This window comes from Convolutriloba macropyga, chromosome 12, assembly GCF_964194025.1.
Source record: "Convolutriloba macropyga chromosome 12, txConMacr16.3, whole genome shotgun sequence".
Taxonomy (NCBI): domain Eukaryota; kingdom Metazoa; phylum Xenacoelomorpha; order Acoela; family Convolutidae; genus Convolutriloba; species Convolutriloba macropyga.
Window position 1 is genome coordinate 37,917,558 of NC_134479.1, and position 25,294 is coordinate 37,942,851.

General features: G+C 36.2%; 1 protein-coding gene across 1 annotated transcript; it reads left to right on the plus strand.

Moving 5' to 3' along the window:
- The first annotated feature begins 547 nt into the window (after positions 1 to 547).
- LOC142350633 (uncharacterized) lies at positions 548 to 20,813 on the plus strand. Its single transcript, XM_075402538.1, has 5 exons — positions 548 to 740; positions 1,124 to 1,296; positions 4,281 to 4,335; positions 19,237 to 19,416; positions 20,250 to 20,813. Exons 1-5 carry the CDS (start codon positions 698 to 700, stop codon positions 20,627 to 20,629), a joined length of 831 nt encoding a protein of 276 aa, XP_075258653.1. The 5' UTR covers positions 548 to 697; the 3' UTR covers positions 20,630 to 20,813.
- The last annotated feature ends 4,481 nt before the right edge of the window (positions 20,814 to 25,294 follow it).

Sequence of the window (25,294 nt, forward strand, 5' to 3'; positions counted from 1 at the left end):
GCGATAATTTGCGACAATTTAGGGCATACAGTTGCGATAATTTTTTCTAAGCACTCTTTTAGTCACTAAAATGCACAGTGCATCGATTTGGTGGGATGGAAGAATATATGATGGCGTGATCGCCGAGAGTTATGGTGTGTGATAGTTATAGTTTCGATCTCCTTACTCCGTAATGCTGTCTGTTTGAGGATGAGCTCTCACTTAAGTATAGCTTCAGTTCTCAATAGCCTGACCAACCGTCGGTGCAATGATGGTACCACGTTAAGGTTTCGAGATAAAAAGTGGCCATAGTCACCAAAACAGAGCATGGAGAATAGTAATGTTCATTGAGGTCAGAATTTCTTTGAACTCATGAAAAGAATAAACTGCATTTTTTAATGCATTTTATGACCACCTTGTACTTATTCAACTACTCTGAGGTTGTTCAGCTGAACATTCGAAGAGCTGAGAAATTTTTGTTAATGCAACTTTGTTCAACCATCTTTTTGCTTTTAACTAATTACACTTGAGTTGGCTGGCTTACGATAGTTTAAATTAACTAGCTTAGAAAGCCATATATTTTGTGCACACTTTAAATTCGATAGTAATTAACTAGCAGAAGAAAATTTAGATTGTCTATTTTCGAGACTTACCGTGTGTACATTTTTTTCTGTGAGCGAAAATAATAGTTTATACTAATTAGTTTTACGCCGGCATCATGAACGAAACAGCTGACCAGTTAGACGAAACCGCCCGGAAAGGTGAGACATATATGATTTGACCCCTGTCACCAAATTTAAATGCCTTTCTGTTCAGCGCAATGTAGCAGTTGATCGCAAAAATTTATACCAGTCTTTAGTGAACAGATTTGCTTAGAAGCGTCAATTATTGATGCCAAGTTTGGAGAAACGTGTTCCAAGACTTTGACATATTTGCGTTTAACAGCAAGAAAAACTGCCATTCTTAAGAATTCTGCAAAAAAATAGTTTTTTTTTGCGCGGGTTCTAACTCCCTAAATATTGGTGCTTAATATGTATAAAACTGGATGAGTATTAGTAACGTCGGTATAACTCAACTACTAGCAATTGGAACAGTGTTCAGCGCCACACAATGCCCGGTTACTAATTCGCGTTTCATTTCTAAGCTCGAACTGCTGCGGCGCTGAACCGTCTGTACAAGATGAAAACTGGCAAGAAGTTGGGACAGACGAAAAGGACCGTCTCTTCAAGTAAAGAGAGCCTCACATCTGATCAGAACGAGGCGGATCATGTAGAGTTGGTTACCTTTGACAAACGGGATTCTGAAGATGAATCACTCAGGGAGGGTTCTGGCGCTAACATTTCCTAACATTTTCGAACATTTTTAAATAGAAAAAGGCTTGAGAATATGCCTTGAGAATGAAAGAGGCTTCACAATTTTGCGATCGAAGTTCTAGAGCACTAGCGAGTGGGCCGTGATATCAAAAATAATTAAAAGCAATACAATGGTTAATTTGCCGTCAAACTTTACTACGAGCAGAAGCAAAGCGTTTAAAGTTTGCATGAGGATGCGTGCGAAACTTATTTTAATACTAAGCATTTGAAAAGTCGCGCAAAGAATAGAGAAGTGCGCATAGCTTACCAAAGTGAACACCTTTACCAAAGCTGTCGTATTTATAGTATTGTGGGCTTTTGTAGAATTTTGTTGAGAAGGACTGCAAAAGAAATGGTAAATAATAACATAATTGCGTGCTCAAAACTAAAATATAACATTTCACAAATTAGACACTTAACCTATTTTCTTTTTTCTTAGAATATATATATATATATATATATATATATATATATATATATATACACATACACATATATATTAAAAATTGAAGCATTGTAAACATGACTTTCCTCTTTTTCCAAATAAAATGGTTATAATTGAATTGAAATTGAGTGCGCTGTAAATCATTTTGCAAATTTGAGAAAGGCTCAGTAAATACTGCTCATACTCCAGTGTTTTTTTCTTCAAGTTGTTAGATTATTATGTATACCAAGAGCACAAAATGTTCTGAGCTCAATAAATTTGCAACCAAAAATATTTTTCTTTATAAAACAATCAGAGATGTAGTTTTGTACAAGAAATGGACTTGTGCTCAATTAGAGGTTTGAACTGACTGGTCTCAGTTTCCAGTATTTCCTCCATTTAAAATTTATAAGAGCAAATATTTTGTTTGATTTATTTTTTTGCATGGATTCAAAATTTTTTTGCAGTTGTTTTTTCAATTTGAAAGCCTTTTTTCGCTTTGTTTCGAAAATAGGAACTTTTCAAGGAGAAAATTTCTGAATCACTCAAATCTGACAGTGAAAAAATTTTCTGTCTTTCCAAAAAATCTAGTGTCATTTGAAGGCTTAAGGTGAGCCTTGAAGCGCTAAAATTAGAATTTCTACAAAGAGTCAGTTTTTTCGGCTGCTATTTTTTGAAAACTTATCTGCACTTTTGGTGACTCCTGCAGTCAACTAGAAATAAAATTAGAGTGTTGATTTAGGCCCACAGAAGGAAGGAAGGTATAATATGCCTTGTCCTTCTTTCTGTGGATTGTTTTTTTGGGGACAATCTGATGATTCGGATTGTTTTTTTCAGGGACAATCTGATAAAAAAACAAACAGAAGTGGCAATTGTTTTTTTATAAGATTTTACTGCAAAGCAGATTGAAAAAAGATAAGTTTACTTTTCACTAGCAACAATTTCTGCTCATTTTTACTGATCAAAAAAGTTTTTCAGTCGACCGTGTTTTCCTATTGGTTTTAAAATTTCATTTTAACGCGTTTTTTTTTCTTTTTTTGCCACTCAATTGTCCCTTTTTATTTGAAATTTGTTTACAACGAACAGAACAACGTTTTAAGGACATAGAAGAAAATCCAATAAAAGTGAATTCTCAAAGACATTTTTGAGCAAAAATTTGGTTTTTTGGAAATATCTCAGAAATTACCAAAATATATGTAACTGAACCCAACAAGAGTGTTTGACTGATTTCTGCAGTAACCTTGAGTTTTTTACTTATGCTGCAAAAAATGTTCGTTGTCCTTAAAAAAAATTTAATTAGAAGTCTTCAAAAAAATGCAAATCAAAAGAATTGTTGAAAGTGATTAGCTTTTAATTCTGTTTGTTTAACTGACTCTACTTTATTATTGTTTGTTTCCAATGAATAAAGGGTTGATCAATTTGTCAATACTGTTAATTTTTTGCTACAGAATTGTATCATACTAAAGTTTATTTTGCATAATGTTCTTTTCGAGGGTCAATTTGTCAATTGCACAAACTGATTAGAAGTTCTGTGGAAGTTAATTGTCTTGATTTAAGTAAGTTGATGTTTTTAAACATCCAAAAACGAATAGTGAGGGCAGTGTTTTTCATAAAAGCAGTTGAATTCTGTATCAGAACTTTTCTTTAAAAACAAGATCTTTGCAGTATTCGAACTACACGTTTCAGCGGTTTTCTATGAGTTATTCAAAAGAATAAGAGACGGAAGCTATGATAATGTTGTTCATTTAAAAGCTCAAGTTTCAAGTAGAATATGCACTAGAAGAGCATCTCAAGGACTCTTAAACCCACCACAAACGCGGACAAAATCTCAACACTCTTTTAGGAACAAGTTTAAAAGCCTTATCCTGCAATCTCTAAAAATTCAGCCATTATACCTGAAAAATTTGACAAAGCCGGCGTTCAAAAAAATTTTAATGCGACATATGTGTTTGAAACGCCGAAATTTTCGAACTTTTTTTCCATTGAGAAACGGGCCAAGTTAAAGGTTTTCTGTTAGTTTTTTTTGGGCAATCACTCGAAGAGAAATGATTTTCTCATTTGTTGTCCTTGTTGTAATTATGTTAATTTGCTTTTAAAATAATTTCATCAACTTGTACCTGTAACTAATCCAACTAAAATCAATTGAATTCAATTCAGTGTAATGAAATAGCAGAGATTTTAAAACTGATATGATTTACATTATATAACTTTTATTAAAAGACAATCATTCTTCTAAATAAGAGAGTTAACTAAGTTAATTATGTCTAAGGTATTCATAAGATGTTTTGTTTTGAACAAAACATTAAATAAACCAAGGAACCCAGTTTTGATATTTTTATTTTCATGGAATTGCAAAAGAAGTAACTAGCAAGTAAACATAATTTCACGAAACTCGCCAGATTAGCTGTAAAGCTATTTGAGTTTCCCACCAGGCAGTCATATTTGTAATATTGAACTTCAATGTTGCTGGTAATAAAATTCAATTCATTTTTGCGTTCCATCTTAACGTCCAGAACCCTGCTTGAAGGAGCCATACTGACACCCCACTTACACCGAGAGACAACGATGAGGATTTTGCACAGGGAGTTACAACCTTATGCTTGTTTTCTTATAATCCTCCACGTGGGTCACTGTTAATCGTTTTAAAATATTGTGATCGAAACTTTTTCTTGAATAGTGCACTAACTGAACAAAAATTATTCCTAATCTTCTTCCACATTTTTTGTCTCAGATTGAAATTTGCCTAGATACCTAATATTTCAACTTTTCTCACTTTAAAATTTCGTCGGAAATTTTGAGGCAACAATTATGCATGCGAAATAAGGAGATGTTATTGCTATATAGTTGAAAAAAAACTTCGTTAAGATAATTCAAACTCCTGAAAAATTTCAAAGTCAAATGAAACAAGAAGGCTGACATGAGTATATACTGGGTGCATAATGATCATACAAGCGTTTTTTGCAAACTAATACACATCACTAAAAACGTGTGTCGCGTACAATTGTGCTTAACTTCAATGTTGCCTACAAAAGGCTGAAGAGTCAATTAATGCTTCAAATCTGAATTGGTATTCAAACCAGAATTTTTTCAAACAAATATATAAAAATAGGGTCATTTTTCAGTTGTATAGGTTATTTGCAAAAAATTTTGAATCCTATAGCGACGCCACAAAAACTCCCTGCTTCTCAGCAATAGCAGTAAAAGAGGGCAACTGTTACCAATGAAAAGTTCCCCAATAAAACTTCAATAAACTGTTTTAGATTCTTTTTTATCATTTTCACTCTGTGTATTTTTTTGTTGTTTATAATCAGTTTACTGTACGCATATGGCTGTCGATCAGTCGAAGTTTACGGTTGATGTGAAAAGAAAAAGCTTGCCCAAAACGTATCCTAAAAAATAAAATTGTAGAAAAGGGTAAAAGAATAATTACTTTTCGAAATTGAAGAAATCAGCATTGTTTAATTAAATCGTCACTTTCAAATAAAACATGGAAAAGAGAAAAAATCAAACACTTCAACAAACAAAAAATCACAGTGACTTCTAAAGAGAACAACTGGTACAGTCCTCTGCATAAAATCTTTTCTTGTACAGGAAACGGGAATAACAATGAATAAGATAATAGTTGAAACTTTGCAAACTTATGAAAATGCGACATATTCAGAGACGTTGGGCAAACTAGTAGCAATAAAATTTGGTTTCGAGAATTTATGATTTTATAATTTCTCAACGTTAAGCGGGATGCACTGTTTTAGCCAAATTCAACCGAGGAAGCATCAGCCACAAAGTGTAAACTAAATATACTAAACATTTTTCTCTTCCAAAAATTGTTCTTTTAAAATTGTTTTCAAAAAGTTTAGAAACGAAGTGTCGCAAAACAACAAATTTCTAAAATTTTTCTTGTTCATAACTTGAAAAAGGACAAGTTTAACAATGATAGGGTTAAATATTGACTAAATAACTGCTGGAGAAAAGACAAAGTTATTAAAAGACGAATTAATCAAACAAGTTTTTCCATTGATTTGGCTAGGATGATTAACTCTGTCTAAGATGATTTGACAATGATTTTTTGATTTAGATGCTTTGTTCATAATCGATTTCAAGAGAGTGATATTTTCAAAAACTTGGTAAATCTTCAGTATTAACAAGAATCAATCAGCCGAAAAAATTGTACAAAACTATTTAAAAAAAGACGAAAGTGAATGCAAAACTTTTTTTTTTGCTGATACAGTTGATTCGGTTTTTAAGAAGTTAGTTTAAGACGATCCAACCTGAAAAAAGTAATTTTTGAGAAAAAAAACTAAAAGCGTGATTGCATTTCATTTTTTATCAAAAAAAATTAAAAGATTAAAATAAAAATGTCAAAAAATTGAAAAAATGAAAATCATAAAAATTTGCTGAAAACAGAAAAATGTTAGGATAGTATGGTACCAAAAATAAATTGAAATTATCAATCTAACTTCGATTAAAACAGAATTAAGTATGCGGACGGAGTAGAAAATTTTCAATTTGACTCTAACCAAGGGCTATTTGAGGTACCAAATTCAAAAGGGAAATGGAGCTAATAAAAAATGAAGAAATTTTTAAAAATATATATCAAATTGAAATTGCTGTTCAGGTGATCACAATGCCGAAACTTAAATTACCAGAACATTTTAACAAATTGTAGAAATGTCAGAAATATTTTCTTCATAACCCTGCTAGAAATTAGAACCAAAACAAAGAAAATTGCATTAACAAACATGCTGCTGGACCTTTTCATTTATAAGATTTCAAATTTCTCAATATTATTTTGATCTTAAGAGTTGGAAATCTGCAGCCCAGATTTTTAAATATCAATAGATTTTGGGCATAAACGAAACTGGATCAAATGTTCAAGTTGATCCTCTATCTTGACCATGCAGATCCTCAATACGTGGCAAAAGTCCACAAATGCAGTTTTTGAAAAAAAGATGGGTTTTTTGTGGAAACGAGTGACTTTGTTTTGCCGCAATTTTTTTATCGTGGTCAAACTTTAATAACAGTGAAAATTAGTTACCCAAATCGTGGATATAATGTTCACAAAATTGCAGAAAAAATATGAAATTTTTCACTATTATTCGTGGAATTTGAACGTAACTCTTTCACAATTTTTAGCAAGTAATTAGCGTACAACTTTATTGCCCTTATTTCATCAGTTATTCCCTTAAACTCATTCAAAGACTTCATTGTTCCTTTTAACACTGTTATGGGCAATTGTAAACCTGATAATTGTATTGGTAATCCATTATTGCTATCGAGATGGACCTTTTTGAAATTAACCAATAACTAGCGTTTCTTTTGAATTTAAGTTAAATGACACTCTCGTAGTTCTTAGATAATGCACCTGTAACAGCCCTACCCCATTCTTCCTTACGCATTGTTAAGTTTCAAATTGTTAATCCGTTATTCTTTAGAAGCCTTTCCGCCTAAATTTTATTTTACTTTCGCGCTACTTGTGCGTACTATTTATTTATTTTCTATAGCAGAACTTGGCACGCAATTTATTTAGCTTTTGCGTGTTTCAGAGCTTATTGAGATTTTGTTCCGTTGGCTTTTTTACTTTGCCTTTTGATACATAACACTTTTCTGCTTCCAATCCAGTTAGTTGAGCTCTTCCTCAATAATTTATTTGTAATAAACTTATAAAACATAAATTAATTCTTATTCAAAATTACTTTGAATTCAAGCAAGAAACTTTGAGGTCAGTAATAAGGTAAGATCATTTGAATATAAAACTTAATAAATTTATCTAAAACAACCCAAACCACGAAACCCGCATTCGAATCTTTGGAGTCAATTTATAAAGTAAAATACCGGATTTTTATATTGGTGACAGGTTCGGGATTTTTTTTTCAAAAAAGTAAGTTCCTGCGCTTTTCCGGGACCTTGAAAATTATTACTTTTTCGAAGAAAAAACTAAAACTTTCGGTCGCTTTTGTAATCTGCTTGACAGATAACGGTTGTTCCTTTTCCTAGTTAGACAAAAATTGTTTTCAAATTTTGGAACGCTTTGAAAAATAGGCACTGATTTCAGAGGCTTCTCAGGTGTTGTCCACTTTATGGGAAAATAGACGCTTCTCGCTTCGGCAGCTTCTTCATTCCCAGTGTCTTTAGGTCCCACGCAGTGTGTTTAGGGGCTTAGCGAGGGAAGTTTCGGCGGCCGCTACGGCAAACTCAACGATATATAACTGAAGACGAGACACCTGAAATGCTAGGTTTAAGGGGTATCAGCGTTCATTTCTTTGTTCGGTTAGCAGCCAGCTTTTTCTTCCGCCATACCTGTGAACAACCGGTATCTGGCTTGCCAGTCAATACCAAGGTGGGATCTTTGTGCAGCATTTCTTTCAAATGTTTTAATGTCAATAGTAATAAATGGCTGACGCAACTCTGGAAGCTAAACTTCTTCTACCAGAGCCTTTCAACTGAACAAGTGATGTTCAGGCTTATATAACACAATTCGAACTTTTAAGTTCATTACAAAATGGGCTTAAAAAACCATACAATACTGATGGTACTCCGCAACAAGACAGCGCTGGTCAACAGGTTTATACTGATAAGCGGCCAACTATTTTTTCTTTGCGATTACGAGGCAGTGCTATTGAATTTTATCAGTCACTTGATGACGCCACAAAAAAGGATTACCTAGATGTTAAAAAACAGTTCTTGCGCCATTATCAGGAACCACCTGAGTTTTTTCGTTCTTCTCTTGCAAAACGTGTTCAAGGCGAATCTGAAAAAGTCAGTGAGATTTTAGTTGAGCTCAAACTTCTAACTAATAAGGCTTATCCACAAGATACGCAGGCAATCAGAGACCATATTGTGCTCCAATATTTTATTGATGGCCCTCACAATGTTCATGTACGAGTAGAATTGAGAAAAAAAACAAGCCCCCTGATATTAACACGGCATTAGAGTAAGCACTCCACTTCGACGCAATCGCAATTTATCGTCTCGAAGCAAATGCAATTGAAAATTCGACATTGGCTACTTCCGTAAGTTCCATTGAAGCGCTTTTTCGTAAAGTTGACAAACTCATGGCCGGGCAAGTTAATTATCAATCACGTTCTCGTCTGATGAATCAAAAATCGGTTCACAGAGGTACCTCCCCTCACAAATCATCTCCGTTTAATAAACGCAATTCACCTGTTTTTTCTCGTAGCCCATCACAGCATGGAGAGCACCGACGATCTTTTTCGCCGCGAAAAACGTTTCATGATAAATCTTAGAGCCACTCAGTTAGTAAAGAAAAAAAAGTCAGTTTCAGCGGACCAACTATCTGTTATGGTTGTAATAGACAAGGTCAAAGCAAAAACAATTGCAAAAATTGTTGGAACTGCCGTAATTGTCCAGAATCAAAATCATATTCTAACCGATAGCCTCTTCTATCGCCATCGTTTTCTCTGAAAGCATTTGTTCTCTATTTTTAAAATAATTCATGGCAGAAAACAAGTGTATATTTGTCAGACAGTCGCTCCTTTTCAAAATAATAATCGCCGATAAATTAACGTCTGCGCTGATTGATTCATGGGCGGCAATAACTATAATTCGTGCGATGTTTTTGTTAAGTTCAACAACTTTAGCCATTCGCTTATCTTGGAAGCATCTGTTATCCAGGCGTCCGCCATAAACGGCTCTACGCTCCAAATTAAGGGTATGTGCTTGGTTCCATGTCGTTGTTTTAAAAATGGACCCATGTTTTCTTTCAAGTTTCACATTTGTGCCCAAATTAGTGTTCCATGTGTAGTAGGTTTTGATCTCCTATGCAAACAAAATTGTGCAGTAGATTTCTCTAGGGGATTATTAGATGTAGAAGACACAGTGCTGGAATGCATCAGTCCGTTGTCTCAGTGGTTTGAGGATAATTCACTGACCTGTCGCTTTGTTCAGTCATTTCGCGTCTTCCTATTCCACCTCGAAGCGAAGCACTTGTAAAATGGAATCTCAAATCACATCATGCGCATAAGTTGACTTCAAACAGTTCGCGTACTTCGTCGGACGTGACTGTTGGATTGGTTGAACCCCATGTAGGTTTCGCCAGTTTAGATCCACTTTTATTTGCCTCATCTCTTGTATCCGTTTCTCAGAATGCACTTTGGCTCAGCGTACTTATCCCTACTTGCAACTCCGTGATTTTATATCCATCGCAAACTATTGCGCAAATCATTCCCTACAACGAAAATATTTTGCAAACTGTTGGCTTCAATGCTGTTAAGGTCATTTCAGCTGAAAATTAAATGCAGGCGTTTAAGTCAAACTCTAACACACTCAATGAAAAACAACAGAAGGAAGCTGTTTGTCTTCTCCAACAATTTGAAGACGCGTTTGCTAACGACAAATGGGATCTAGGTTGATGTAATTGGCATAAACTGCTTATTCAGTTGAAAGAAGTTGCTCAGCGTAGTCGAGTGCCTTACCGATCAATGAATTCTTCTAAAGGAAAAAATCTGAAGGATAAAACAAACAAGCTCCAACAAAAGGACCTTATTTCCCCTACTCATTCAGAATGGGCAGCTCCAGCTATGTTAGTCCCGAAACGTGATGAGTCATATCGCTTGTTTATTGATTACTGAAAACTAAACGCTCAAACTGCTAAAACATCGTAGCCTCTTCCGCGAATTTCAGATATTCTGAATAACTTTGAAGGAAGAATTTTCTTCTCTAGTCTAGACCTGTGCAGTGGATTTCATCAAAAGGAAATTGAAGAACAGGATCGATATCAAACTTCTTTTATTACGCCATTTGGATTGTATCAGTGGAAACGGATGCCTATGAGTCTTTGCAATGCACCCGGAGGTTTTCAGAGAATCATGGAGATTGTCTTATCCGGATTGACCTACGGAATTGTTCTGGTTAATCTTGATGATAATATAGTAATCGGTCGATCATTTGATGAACACATACACCGTCTCGAACTTGTGTTCAAACGGATACGGGAGGCAACCTTGAAAGTTTCTCCTGCCAAATGCTCCTTGTTTCAGACTAATTTAGTTTTTCTGGGACATATAGTCTCTGCTGAGGGGATACACACTGATCCTTCTAAAATAGCAGTTCCTCAGACTATTCGCCAGTTGAGACCGTTTATGGGTCTTGTTGGCTTCTATAGAAAGTTTGTTCTCAATTTCGGTGTCATTACGAGCCCTTTGTATCAGTTGATGAATAAGACAACAAATAATCATTGGACAACTGAATGCCAAAGGGCTTTCGAAGAATTGAAGACAGCGCTAGTATCCGCTCCCATCTTAGGGTTTCCAATTGAAAAGGATCAATTCGTCCTTTGTACTGACAAATCCCTTACTGGCATTGGAGCTGTGCTCTCTCAGAAACAGAAAAACGGTGAAAAAGTTATTGCATATGCTAGCAAAGCCCTGCAGAAGGGTCAAAGAAATTACTCAGCTACAAAACGTGAACTCTTCGCTATGGTATTCTTCACATCATATTTCAAGGAATTTCTTCTGGGGCAAAGTTTCAGATAATCACTGATCATCGCGCTCTCGTTTGGCTCTATTTTTTCAAAGAGCCGGATGCAACAGTAGGGCTATTGCTGGAAAAGCTAAGCATGTTTAATTTTGAAATTGTTCGTCGGCCTGGAAAAACTATTGCCAATGCTGATGCTCTTTCCAGATTATCAAAATTAAATTTATCCGCTACTTCTGTTACTTCTGCTCTTTTGCCGCTGTGTTTCGCAGAAACTCAAGATCAGGATAAAATTATATCGGCAGTCGAATCAAGGTGCCAATCAGGAGACAAACCACCTAGGGCTTCGATGTTTTGTCGGTCATCTGTCTTGCAGTGTTACTGGCAGCAATTTGAGACTTCGAAAATTGTGGACGGCGTTTTGTACCGGCTATTTCAACGACTCAACGGATCTACACTATTTCAACAATGTTGCGTTCCACTAAGTCTGAACACTCTTCAGAATATTCTTCTTCAGTTGCACGATTCACCTGCGTCGGGACACTTAGGCAACAAGAAAACTCTTGATCGCTTACGCCAGCGATTCTACTGGCCGAGTTTGAAAGATGATGTGGATTCTTGGATCTCAAGTTGTTCAAGCTGTCAGAAAAGAAAAAATCCCAAGCAATCACATCAACAAAAAATGCAGCTCTGGTCTTTCTATGAACCATTTCTTTGCGTCTCAATTGATATCGTTGGCCCTCTTCCGGAAGGTCGGTTGAATGCGAAGCTTTATAAATATATCTTAATGATTGAAATTCATTTCACTCGCTGGTTCGAAGCTGCAGGATATCAAGGCTGAGACAATCTGCAGCACTTTTTTTGATCAATGGTTCACTAGATTTGGTGTGCCTGAATATATTCACAATGACAACGGCTCACTGTTCACATCTCGACTTTTTACAGATATGTGCAATCGACTGCAATTAACCAGCTCAAGATCTGCGCCATACCTCCCGCAAGGTAATGCCAAAGTAGAAGGCACAAATTGAAATTTGGAAGATGGGTTGGCAAAGTATTGCAAAGAACGGCATGAAGTTTGGTCTGTTCATCTTCAATCATTCATAATGGTTTATCGTTCCGCAGTTCATGAGTCAACTGGTCAATTGCTTTTCCGATTATTTTTTGGGCAAGAAATTCGACTGCCTATTGATATGCTTTATCCAACATTGCCTGCTCAAATTTTTGGTCATTGGGACTATATTTTTCAAAGATTAGTTGAATCTTCTTCCATTTTCGATTCCGGTATTCAGAAAAACGGATGGGAAATGCGCCGACAAAAAGCCATTTTTGACAAAAGAAGCACGGGCCTTCATATAAGGAAGGAGACCTCGTGCTTCTTCATTCACCAGTTTGTTCGCAAGGACAACCTCCTAAGCTCAAAAGATTGTGGTCTGGATCTCACCGCTTAAAAGATTGTAATTAACCAAATTAATTTTGTTCTGCAAGATGTCAAAAATTAGAAACCAGAGATTGCTCATTACGATCGCATTAAACCTTTTACGCCGCCAGAACAGCGATTGCGCAAAAAACGCTCCAACCAATTTATAAGAGCCAGTCCTCAACTCGTCGCCGCTAAATGCAACGATCTTGTGTTGGTTGATTTATCTGAACGACAGGCTGCTACTTCTCATAGGTCACAAAATACTATAACCCCTTCAATTTGCGCCGCTCCGTCACCATCAGCCGGTTTGTCAGAAAACCAATATGAACCAGGTTTCACAACAGTTTCCACTAGACCACATAGAGCTGCTGCTGATCATGCACGGCACCCAGGATGATTTTGCCTACCTTATTTTGATTCCGACAGTGATGTTGAGTGATTTGTTTAGATGATCTTTGCGCAGCAATTGTTGCTGTTGTTGAGAAGCCTGGAAGAAATCAGTTTCTCTACACTTGTAGGCTAGTAGGCTTATATCGAGGAGGTTTTCACAACAACAATTTACTCGCTTCCTCCGAGTGAGCAATGTACGCCCGATAAACTCAGCACCAAGAACCTTATTTTTGGTGGTCTGGTTCTTCATGCGCCTGAAGTAGACATTCAGATGAGCTTTTGCATGTTTCAAGCTTCCTACGTTGTAACTGGAATAGCTCATTCTGCCCAGTTCCATGACTCCGTGTATTTGATAGAATACTCTCGCCTAGACCCTACTTTCTAAGCATTAGAAACTTGGGTTTGCCGAGCAATTTGGGGTTGCCGTGGGTGGTTTCAAATTCCCCGGTTTTGCATATAAAAAATTCAAAATGACTGAGGAGGATCTTCTATTCGATGGTCAGCCATACAAACCTGGCAATTTCAAGTCTTGGCTATTCCTACTCATTCATTCAAGTTGGGAAGGAAGCTGGAATTCATTTCACCTGGCCTGTTGATTGGATTACACCAGGTGGCTCTAAAGTACACGCTTTCGGTGTTATAAATGCTAAACTCACTATCGGCAAAGTGGTCGCCACCTTGCAATTTGAGTCTTTGAAAATGTGGACGGTGTCTTGTACCGGCTATTTCAACGACTCGACGGAACTACTCTATTTCAATAAAGATGCGTTCCACTAAGTCAGGTTCAGAACATTCTTCTTCAGTTGCACGATTCACCTGCATCGGGAAAACCCTTGATCGCTTACGCCAGCGATTCTACTGGCCGGGTTGAAAAATGATGTGAATTCTTGGATCTCAGGTTGTGCAACCTGTCAGAAAAGAAAAAATCCCAAGCAATCACATCAACAAGAAATGCAGCTCTAGTCTTTCTATAAACCATTTCGTTGCGTCTCAGTTGATATCCTTGGCCCTCTTCCGGAAAATCGGTTGAATGCGAAGCTTTATAAATATATCTTAATGATTGGAATTCATTTCACTCGCTGGTTCGAGGCTGCACCACTGCAGAATATCAAGGCTGAGACAATCTGCAGCACTTTTTTAGATCAATGGTTCACTAGATTTGGTGTGCCTGAATATTTTCACAGTGACAACGGCTCACTGTTCACATCTCGACGTTTTACAGACATGTGCAATCGGCTGCAATTAACCAGCTCAAGATCTGCGCCATACCATTCGCAAGGTAATGCCAAAGTAGAACGCATAAATCGAAATTTGGAAGATATGTTGGCAAAGTATTGCGAAGAACGGCATAAAGTTTGGTCTGTTCATCTTCAATCATTCATGATGGCTTATCGTTCCGCAGTTCATGAGTCAACAGGTCAATCGCTTTTCCGATTATTTCTCGGGAAAGAAATGCAACTGACTATTGATATGCTTTATCCAACATTGCCTACTCAAATTTTTGGTCATTGGGACTATATTTTCCAAAGATTAATTGAATTTTCTTCCATTTTCGATTCTGTTATTCAGAAAAACGAATGGGAAATGCGCCGACATAAATCCATTTTTGACAAAAAGAAGCACTGACCTTCATATAAGGAAGGAGACCTGGTGCTTCTTCATTCACCAGTTTGTCCGCAAGGACAAACTCCTAAGCTCAAAAGATTGTGGTCTGGACCTCACCGCATAAAAAAAAGTCATTAACCAAATTAATGTTGTTCTGCAAGATGTCGAAAATCAGAAACAACAGATTGCTCATTACGATCGCGTTAAAACTTTTACGGCGCCAGAATAGCGATTGCGCAGAAAACGCTCCAACCAACTTATAAGAGCCAGTCATCAACTCGTCGCCGCTAAATACAACGATCTTTGGTTGATTTATCTGAACGATAGGCTCCTACTTCTCATAGGTCATAAAATACTATAACCCCTTCAATTTCCGCCGCTCCTTCACCATCAGCCGGTTTGTCAATGATCCAAGTTTCACAACAGTTTCCACTAGACCACATAGAGCTGCTGCTGATCATGCACGGCACCCAGGATTATTTCGCTTAGCTTATTTTGATTCCGACAGTGATGTTGAGTGATTTGTTTAGATGATCTTTGCGCAGCAATTGTTGCTGTTGTTGAGTAGCCTGGCAGAATTCAGTTTCTCTACACTTGTAGGCTACGATATCGAGGAGGTTCTCACAACAACAATTCACTCGCTTCCTCCGAGTGAGCAATGTACGCCCGATAAACTCAGCACCAAGAACATTACTTTTGGTGGCCTGGTTCTTCATGCGCCTGAAGTAGACATTCAGATGAGCTTTTGCATGTTTCAAGCTTCCTACGTTGTAACTGGAATAGTTCATTCTGCCCAGTTCCATGACTCTGTGTATTTGATAGAATACTCTCGCCTAGTCCCTAGTTTCTATGCATTAGAAACTTGGAATTGCCGAGCAATTTGGAGTGGCCGTGGGTGGTTTCAAATTTCCAGGTTTTGCATATAAAGATTCAAAATGACTGAGGATGATCTTCTATTCGATTGTCAGCCATACAAACCGGGCAATTTCATGTTTTTTACTATTCCTACTCATTCATGCAAGGTTGGAAGGAGGCTTGAATTTATTTCACCTGGCCTGTTGATGGGATTACACCAGGTGGCTCTAACATACACGCTTCGGGTGTTATAATTGCTAAACTCACTATCGGCAAAGTGGTCGCCAACTTAGACAAAACCAGTACCCCGTGGTCGCTATTTATGACCGACCCCAATGAAAGGTCAACATCATGCAGTTTCCGAGGATCTGATTTTTAACATGAGTCAATCACTTATTCATCACATTTCTACGGCCAATGCGAGATTAAATCAATATTCGAGTTTTCCGTGGACCATGCTGGCGTCCAAATCTCATCTGCTGATTCCATGTACTTGAGTGGAAAAACTGCTTCCAGGGATGATTCCCGCGTCTTTTATATTGAGCTTTTGAAAACCACTGTTAGCGTCTGTTCGTACAAACTTCGACCAACGACTTACTCTGGTGTTTGTTTTGTCATTGAACCTATAACAGAGCAACTTCCGGAAATAGGCTACAACACAGATGCGATTCAAAACTCAGTCTATGGGACTAAAATTGAGTTTGTGCATGTCAACACGCATCTTTGGCGGCAACGAATTATAAAATTCCTCCAAAATGAAATTTGCAATACGCGTCAGATAATATTAAATGGACTCATTTCTTTTGCGTCAAATTTGGACAATCCAAATCTTTTCTTAGGATCTCGCTCAATGGTTGGTATACATGCGGAAAAAGCGGGTGCAGTTCTTTACGTTCACAAATGTGCGAAAGTTGAAGCTAGGATTGCGGATTTCCCATGCTGCACAGAAGAAGTTGCAGTAATTTTGGGCAATGATACGCAATTTCTTTTCATGAATCCGATCACACAGGTTGTTTATCCAAACTATACGTTAACTGCTTGTGATCCCATAGCACCTTACATGTACCGCACTTCTGAAGGATTCTGGATGCACTATGGGGATGATTTTTCTGTCGCTCGTCCGCCCGAATCCTTGAGGGTTTTCAGCCACTTAGATTTTAGTGATAACTTACCTTCATTACATACCGCTGGTCTCTTTTCCTATCAGAACTTAAGGCAAAGCGCGAAGGCTCGAGTTCTAAAATAATCGCGCCGGACCATTTCAGGACGATAAGTATACTTTGGTCCTCGCAGCCAATATTCTCATCCGGGTTTAATGCATTTCAATCCCAGCGTTTCCCAGATGAACTAGAAAATTTGTTATCATGGAAATACTTGATTGATTTGCAATCTGTTGCTAGTGGTGGTTGGTATTACGCTGAGAGGTGCACTGTGATTACGCTGACAACGTTTGCGCTATTGGGGTTATTTATTTATATATTGAAATTGTTTTTGCGCTCAGACTCCTTTCTCATGGAGTTCCTTTCTCGACGGTTTTCCGGCTTCTCAACCCTATCGCGCTTTTTATGCAAATGCTTCAAAATCACATGCATAATATACACGCATCTGCGCCTGCAAATCCTGACCAACTTGTAAATGAAGTTGATGACACTCCCGACAACCGAACTAGTTGATTCAATTTATCCGTCAACGCAATTGAGTTGTGCGCGCTATACAACAAAAAATTAAGCACCAGGTGATCCTTTGTTTTACCTAGTGTTTTGTTTTTGAAACAGCCAATATTCTTAATTTCTTTGCTTCCTTTAAATTTTTTTTTGTCAATCAATTGCAGCTCATATGCACTTCTGTAAACCATAAAAAAACAATACTTTCAGATTTTGAAAAGCTCGGAATCAGTCAACATAATGCCTGCTTCTCCAGGCCCTGATATTCTTCTTGACCCGGATCTGTGTTTCTTCTCCTGCAATTCCGCTGCTAGATGAAAATATGGAGCTGCAATCAAGTTCAGGCATAACTGCTAACTGGGCAAGTGACCAGCCGCTGGAGTTCAGAGAGAATCTAACACAGCATCTGTCTCTTCATCTGCGTCTTCGGAAGAAATTAATGTTATCTTTTGTCCGCCATCCAAAAACATTCCAATCGTGCCGACTGGTTTTGCAACAGCAGCTTCAGGTTCGCGAGCCAACCCGCAAGAAGGAGGAAATACCCGCCAGGCTATGGGTCCTCCGCGAAATGGTCCAATCCGGCTAAACGGTTTCACCAAATCTGCACACAGTGTTGCGTGTTGTTGATTTTCACTGCAATAGAAAAGTTTGCTTTCAGGATCCTCACAATGCACTGCGCAGGCCTCTGCTAGATCCTGCGGATCTTGTGGCGATCCCAGTCGACAACTCCGCTGAAAACCGCGATCTTCGGGATCAGCTGATAAGGCTTCGCTGGTCTCGGGAGGCTCATGAACGTGACCTTTATGATGCCACAAATGAGATTGACAATTTAAAAGCTCGCATTTCCGAGCTCAATGACATGTTAGAGGAGTCTCAGACGGCAAATTGTCTGCTTTCCGCAGAGGTTCTTACTTTAGAGAAAAAACAACCTCAGCCGCAAAAACCATTAAAGTCCGCAATACTGATGTGAATACGGACAATGTCTCTGCCTCTGCGTCTTGGTCGACCACATGTCGTCAACTCAGTGGTCTTCAGAGTGAGTTTCGCTCTCTGCGTTCTCAGTTACTTAGGGAAAGTGAGAATTCAAAACCGAAGAAGATAAAGAGGAAGCCGCGCCGGCGTTCTTCGAGCTCATCGTCCTCCTCGAGTTCAGAAACCCAATAAGGGGACATGAGGACATGTTTTGCCTAAGCGGGTTGATGTAACAGCCCTACCCCATTCTTCCTTAGGCATCGTTAAGTTTCAAACTGTTAATCCGTTATTCTTTAGACGCCTTTCCGACTGAACCTATTTTACTTTCACGCCACTTGTGCATACTTTATTTATTTTCTATAGCAAAACTTGGCACGCAATTTAATTAGCTTTTGCGTTTTTCAGAGCTTATTGAGATTGTGATACATAGTACTTTTCTGCTTCCAATTCAGTTAGTTGAGCTCTTCCTCAACAATTTATTTGTAATAAACTTATAAAACATAAATTTTTTCTTATCCAAAATTACTTTGAATTCAAGCAAGAAACTTTGAGGTCAGTAATAAGTTGAGATCATTTGAATATAAAACTTAATTAGTTTATCTAAAACAACCCAAACCACGAATCCCGCATTCGAATCTTTTGAGTCAATGTTTAAAGTAAAATACCGGGTAGAGTAAAGTAAATTAAAGTAAAAATACGAAAGAGTGACAAATTTTTTGGCAACATTCTTCACATTAGCCCCACAGAACACGCCCTATGAAAAACTGTGACAGATATAGCTAAAATTTTAATTAATTTTCGACTAAACTCTCCTACTGTTAACAAATATTGCTATCGCTCTTAACCCTGAGCTTAACATATGGTCATGTTCGTGAGAAAAGTGACAAAAGCTGGTAAACTTAATCGAGAAATCCGACATTTACAATGCAATGCGCACAATTTCGAGCCGGAACAATTAAGCTGAAAAATTGTTGACATTTTCGTATTTTTCGTTGATTTTTATTTCTGAACTTGTTTCTTTTTCAAATAAAACTAATTTCTAATTATTAAGAGTAATAGTTTTATAGCAGCAAAATGTTACTTTCTAAAATTAACAACATCATTTGAGAAAAAAGGTGGAGATATAAGAAAACAACCAATAGGAAAATGAAGAATTGAAATCTCAGCTACAGAGCCTATCAGATCGCATTGCAGAACTGGAGAGAATAATTCGAGAACAGAAAAGTGAAATTGAAGATAAGGACGGGAAAGTGAACAGATTGGAGGAAAGAGAAAAGGAGTTGTTGATTTTGTTGGAACAAGCCAAGTCAGCTTCCAAAGGTAAGACTCTATCGAATAAATAGCTTTCTTTGATTTGCTGTTCTTTTTCGTCTTCAAAAAATTAAACGTCCGACGAATAAGGCCCTTTAATTGACTTAAATTCCTCTATTGGCTTTTCGACGTTTCAATATTATTTTTGGAAAAAAACTTTTCCATTTGATTCCATTTGCATATATAGCCAGCAAGTTTCAAATGAGGCAGTTCAAATTTCTAATACCTTAGGTGTTCGTTTTCAGTAGATTCCAATAATTTTAAGCAAATGCAAGATTAAAAATAAGAAATAAAATCAACTATTACTTCAACAGGCACCGTTCACGTGAAGATTATAGTATGTGTCGTGGAAAGAAACCAAATTTCAACTTTGGCGTCCCAATTTGGCAAGAAGTTGTGCCTGAAGAATATTTTTGTTGGATTACCCTATGTTTGCTAATCTAATTGGGAACATCTGAAAATTAAAATTTCTTTCTGGACTTCTTTTGGTATGCGAGGCGACAGCCGAAAAGTATAATGATATGTTAATACGATTTTAATTGAAACGTCATGAACGGGTTCGAAGGATCAAATTAATTCGCAAACTTTTTAATTATTTTTTTGCAACGACACATTTTTGTCTGGCTCGCGAATTTTATCATGTTATGTATTTTGCTTGAATATTAAATCGATGGAGATCTGAAATCGACTTTTTGTGGTCTCAGAGGCAGACTAGGATATTGGGTTGAGACTTACCCGAAGCGACATGAATTTGTCCGATCAAAGAATTTCATCGGGATGCACCTCGTACGTTCTAGATAAATAAAGGTGAGTTATTCGAAAATATGTGCTTATCATTTCAGATGGCGACCAGGATCTGATCGATGAGCTGAGACGGCAAATCAAGGAGCTGGAAGAAAAATTAGAGGCAAAAACAATAGATGTCGAAAACGCAGAGAAAACGTTGGCAGAAGTTGAAAAACGGGCCGAGGAACTTTCCGACGAAAACGACGAGCTTTGGAAACGAATCGAAAGGCTTAAGAGCAAATTGAGCGTTGAAAAATCCGATAATTGGACAATGATTGACGATGAACTAGAGGTGGCAACCGATGTTGACGTCGGAGCGACTTCACGACTGCTTGAAAGTGATCAAATAGTTGACAGGCGTGATCATATTGTGGAGAAGGGACTGAGAATTGATTTGCTGCTGACGACCTGTTACCCAAGATCTATTCAGTCCTAATATCTATTTCAAAGTTTGAAGTTATAGAGGTAATAAACCTTGACTTTGCTAAATATTTTGATGCTTCTTAACTGTATCTGGTTTAAATTAATCATCATAATAACGTTAAACGGAACTTTTTGTAATTGTAGTGTAGTGAATACAATGTATGCTGTACTTGTGAATATGATATGACGAGCCAGCGCCCCAACCTTTAATTAATATAACTATTATTTGTTGAATTTAGTGAAAGACGACAAAAGGACCAAATGGTACATTTTATTTGATAGGGGCGCTGGTTCGTAATGAAGAAATGGGCCTGTAATGAACTCATAATGAACTTGACTTTCGAGCGGTCAGAGCCATAATTTGTAAATAGAACGTGCAAAAATGAGTAAGAACAAGATAACACACCAAAGACAATATGAATTGATGATTAATAACTTTAAGCAGAGTTATAGATGTAGTTGATGACAGGGCCGAATTTGAGCTACACAATTCATTTCTAAAAATACTAGATTTATAAATTAAAGAGCATATTCAAATTGTCAATTTCTTTTCACCAAAATTATATTATTGGTAAAAATTGAAGACCAATTAAATTATCTTGATTGGTACGACATGCGAATTAGTGTTATTATTGTCTACTTTTTGTATCTCATTGGAGAGTTAGAAGTATTTGTAGCTCATAAGTTTCAAAACCTCCCTAGTGATCGAAGAATTCGAAATCTTGCAAGAGTCTTGCAAGCAATCTTGGAAGGGAATACATAATACTTGCAAGCTGCTTGCAAGATTTTGAATTCAACTTGCAAGTATCTTGCAAGATTATAAATCCATCTTGCAAGATTTTGAATTCTTCGATAGTTTTTTTTACCTGGTTACCTGGCTGGACTCGGCGGCTGATCGAGCTGAAATAATTCAACTGCTGTCGAAAAATCTAATTAAGTCTAGGTAAAAAACCGACTTATTCGAGATTTTCCAGTATGATTTTTGTGGTACCACCTTCCTCCTTTCTCATTCTGGGCTGGGGACCGGCAGTTGCTGAGTTACTGAAAAAAACTATAGGAGTACTGGTTCAGAACGGCAAAAAACGCACTTACACAGTTCTCCGAAACAAACAAACGACTAAACCAGATAAAAAGAAATCAGTATAAATGCAAAATAGCAAACAAGTTGTCAAGGTTGACTTTCTTAGATGAGTCTAAATTATAAATCGAATGAAAGAAGAACAAAAAATGAAACTTCAAAAACACACTGATACCTTTTCAATGAAAAAACTTCCAAGGACATTAAAACCAAGAGCTATCAACTGTAGGCATCAAATAGGTTCACTTAAATCTCAATAGGAAGATAATTAAACCTAACCTTAATCAGAATATTTTTACGACTACAAAAATATGCTCAATTACCGATAGGATCACTAACAAACAATTCCAACGTTTTGTTGCTCTATAAATAATTCATTTGAATAAAAAAGTAAGAGAAAGATTGAAATTGTTTGTTTTCGTCGTTTATTAGGTAAATTGAACTTAAAAAAGAAGGATGTGGTTGCCTCGAGATGTCTCCAATTTTTTGTCGGAAATTTATATTTGAATTCCAAATCCTGTAGGAAACTTGCAAGATTCTTGCAAGCTTTCACATCCAAAAGGCGTTTAGCAAAAAATTCATTTAGGTTCAGTTCTGCTGACCAAGAATTCTGATATCAGTCATTTCATTTGGTTTTCGGTTAGTTTTAGCTAGCAAGAATACACAAATAAATTTTTCAGAATTCAATAACTTAAAAGATTCTTGCAAGATTTTGAATCCGGGCTAAAAAATTTTTTCATTGATTTTGGTTTTCTAATTTGTTTAATAAACAATTATTTGCATCAAAGATGTTTCCTAAAACTTTTGTACCCTGATTTGTTTTTTGCCTTGATTGATATCTTGTAAGATCCTTGCAAGAATCTTGCCAGTATTGATTCAGCTTGCAAGACTCTTGCCAGTTTTAAATTCACTCATCACTAGGGCTCCCCAGAACAAATAATTAGCACATACGATGAACAACTTCTGTCGACTGAGAAACGTTTTCAATCGATGGTGGGTTGTTTTGTTAATTTATGAAAACTGACAGCATGGCAACAATTTTTTATCTTCTGTTGAAGAAATTTTCCGAAACATAAACAAAATCAAATATTTTTCTTAAAAAAATGGATCTGTACCTTAGCTCCAGTGAGGATCAGAACTGATACAGAACATTTTCGGAAAAACGTCAACTTTTAGCGTTGATTCCTCACTGTGATATCATAAATGAATCTTTCTCATTAATAGGACAATCCATAATCAATGTTATCGGAATGCCTATCAATCAGAACAAAATTCTGAATAAAAATCAACACTATCTCTGAGTCAGAAAAAAATGAATAACCAAATAGATGATAAGCACAAAAGATCTGATTATTTTTCTTGACCGTTTTTATTAGATTTCAAAGAATGCTCAAAACTTTTCAACCAAAAACTGCTAATATGATAATCAAAAGCAAAATGAATTGAATCAGTATTAAAATTTGTGTTGTAAAAACTGATTTAAGTAAGTTCAGTCAAAGTGTTAAAACCCAATTGAACACCAAGTTTTATCCATCCCCCACAAAAGTTTCCTTGTTCAAATATTAAGTACTCTGAATCGAAGAGTGGGCTTTCTCTAAAGAATAAAAAATTTTGAAAACAAAATGTTGGTCCTCAACTCTTCTTGGTTACCTGCTGTGTTATAAAATTATTATAATTTATTTTAATAACACTGCCTCAGCCAACTCCAAGTCTGGAATAACAAAGAAAACGGAAAATGGTACAGCGGAAAGGTCAAAACTCAAAAAGCAATTCAATACTAGAGATTTCTGACTTTTGCTGATATACAACTCAGTGAACCTGACGTTAGAAGTGGGCAAATAATGCACTAATCAGAGTTGGTTGCTCATTAGAATAAAAGAAACTGATGCAGGCTACAATAAAAGTTGTGGCATTGAGTTCTACATTTTCTTGAATGTAATTTATCCAACGATTTGCTGTAGTGGTCAGTCTGTGTTTGACTATAAATATTTCATATTTTCTTGTTTTTTGGTCACACCACTAATTTATACTGTTTTTATTGTTTTGGTTTCTTCAAAAATTGAATTGTTTTTGCCGCCTTGTAACTACCTCATTATATACTTATCGTTCTATTTTTTACTTTTCTTTTCAAAAGTTTTACGGCATTAATTCTTTTTCATAGTATTGCTATATCCTCCAAACCTATGATTGACTGTAGCTAATAAGATTTTACAAAAGAAAACCAAAATTTTCCCCTGGTTTTCTTACAAACTGAAACAATTTGCTCAAAGAGTAATACGCCATTTCTCCTATCCTAAGAACATGGATGTATTCAATATGAATTATATTTGTATTTAAATTTTTGTTTTAAAAACTGATTTCAGTAAGTTTTAGTCAAAGTGTTAAAACCCAATTGATCACCAAGTTTCATCCATTCCCACTAAAAAATGTTTTTCTGTTTAAATGTTAAGTACTCTGAATCGAAGAGTGGGCCAAATTTTCTTAGTTGACTTTCTTGATTTGAAAATTCTTTTGGCTTTCTCTAAAGAATATAATAATTGGAAACATATACATCCGTTTGACGAGATAACTAGTTGATCGGTTAGAGTGCTGTGATAAAGTGTTCAAAAAACTGATTTCTCTTAAAATGCGGTCAAAATATACTTTGGAATTTTCCTGCAAAGGGAGTCTGAAGTTTTTTCTTCGTAAATATTATCAAAAAAGATGTTAGAAAATCTTGCTGGAACAGACAATGGGGAATAATTCCCACAAAATTGAAACTAAATCAGTTATTGAGTTTTCGGCAGTAGCTGAAAAATGAACTTTTCTTTAACATCTACATCATTTGCATAAGATTCTTAAATCTTTTTCAGAACAGATTATATCAATTGCTATGAATGGGTATACATGATTTTAATTATGTCTATTGGTAAGTGCTTTCCGTATAAAAATATGAATATAAAAAAAATTCAGCGAAAACTGTAAAAGAAAGTGGAAAACCTATCAACCCACAACTAGGTAAAAAATATATTCAAAATCGCCTAATATTATTTAAATTTAAAATTTTTTTTAGATTATAAAGTAGTCAAAATTATATAAAATATAATTTTGAACCTTGACAGTTTTAAGTCGTTTGTTGAGCATATATAGCCCTGAGCATTGAGTTGGTGCAAAATTTAAATAAGACTTCAGCCAGAGGGGCTTTCAATTTTGAGATTTGTCAAATGTTTGTATTAAATTTTATAAGAATACTTTGACATATAATTTTTTGCTGAAAGGAAGTGTTGGTGAGAAATAATTCAATGAGATCAAAAATATCTCCCCTCCCTATCATTCCCCTCATCTGATTCTCATCGATACATAAAGTCAATGAAAAGACGCCACCAGGGCCAATAAGTTATCAAATGAGAGATTTTAATTTCTAGGTTTTGAAATTTAACTATTGACGTTAAACTAGTCTTTCGATTTAAAGAAAGAATTTTTTCAGTTCTTACCGTCAGAACTTTATTAGGGATTTTTGCCTGTTCTCTTTTAATTAAAAATGAGGCACAATGTAAACATATGAGGAATAAACGAATCTGAATTTTTTGTGCTCTTCTATTTTGCACTATTTTGTTTTTC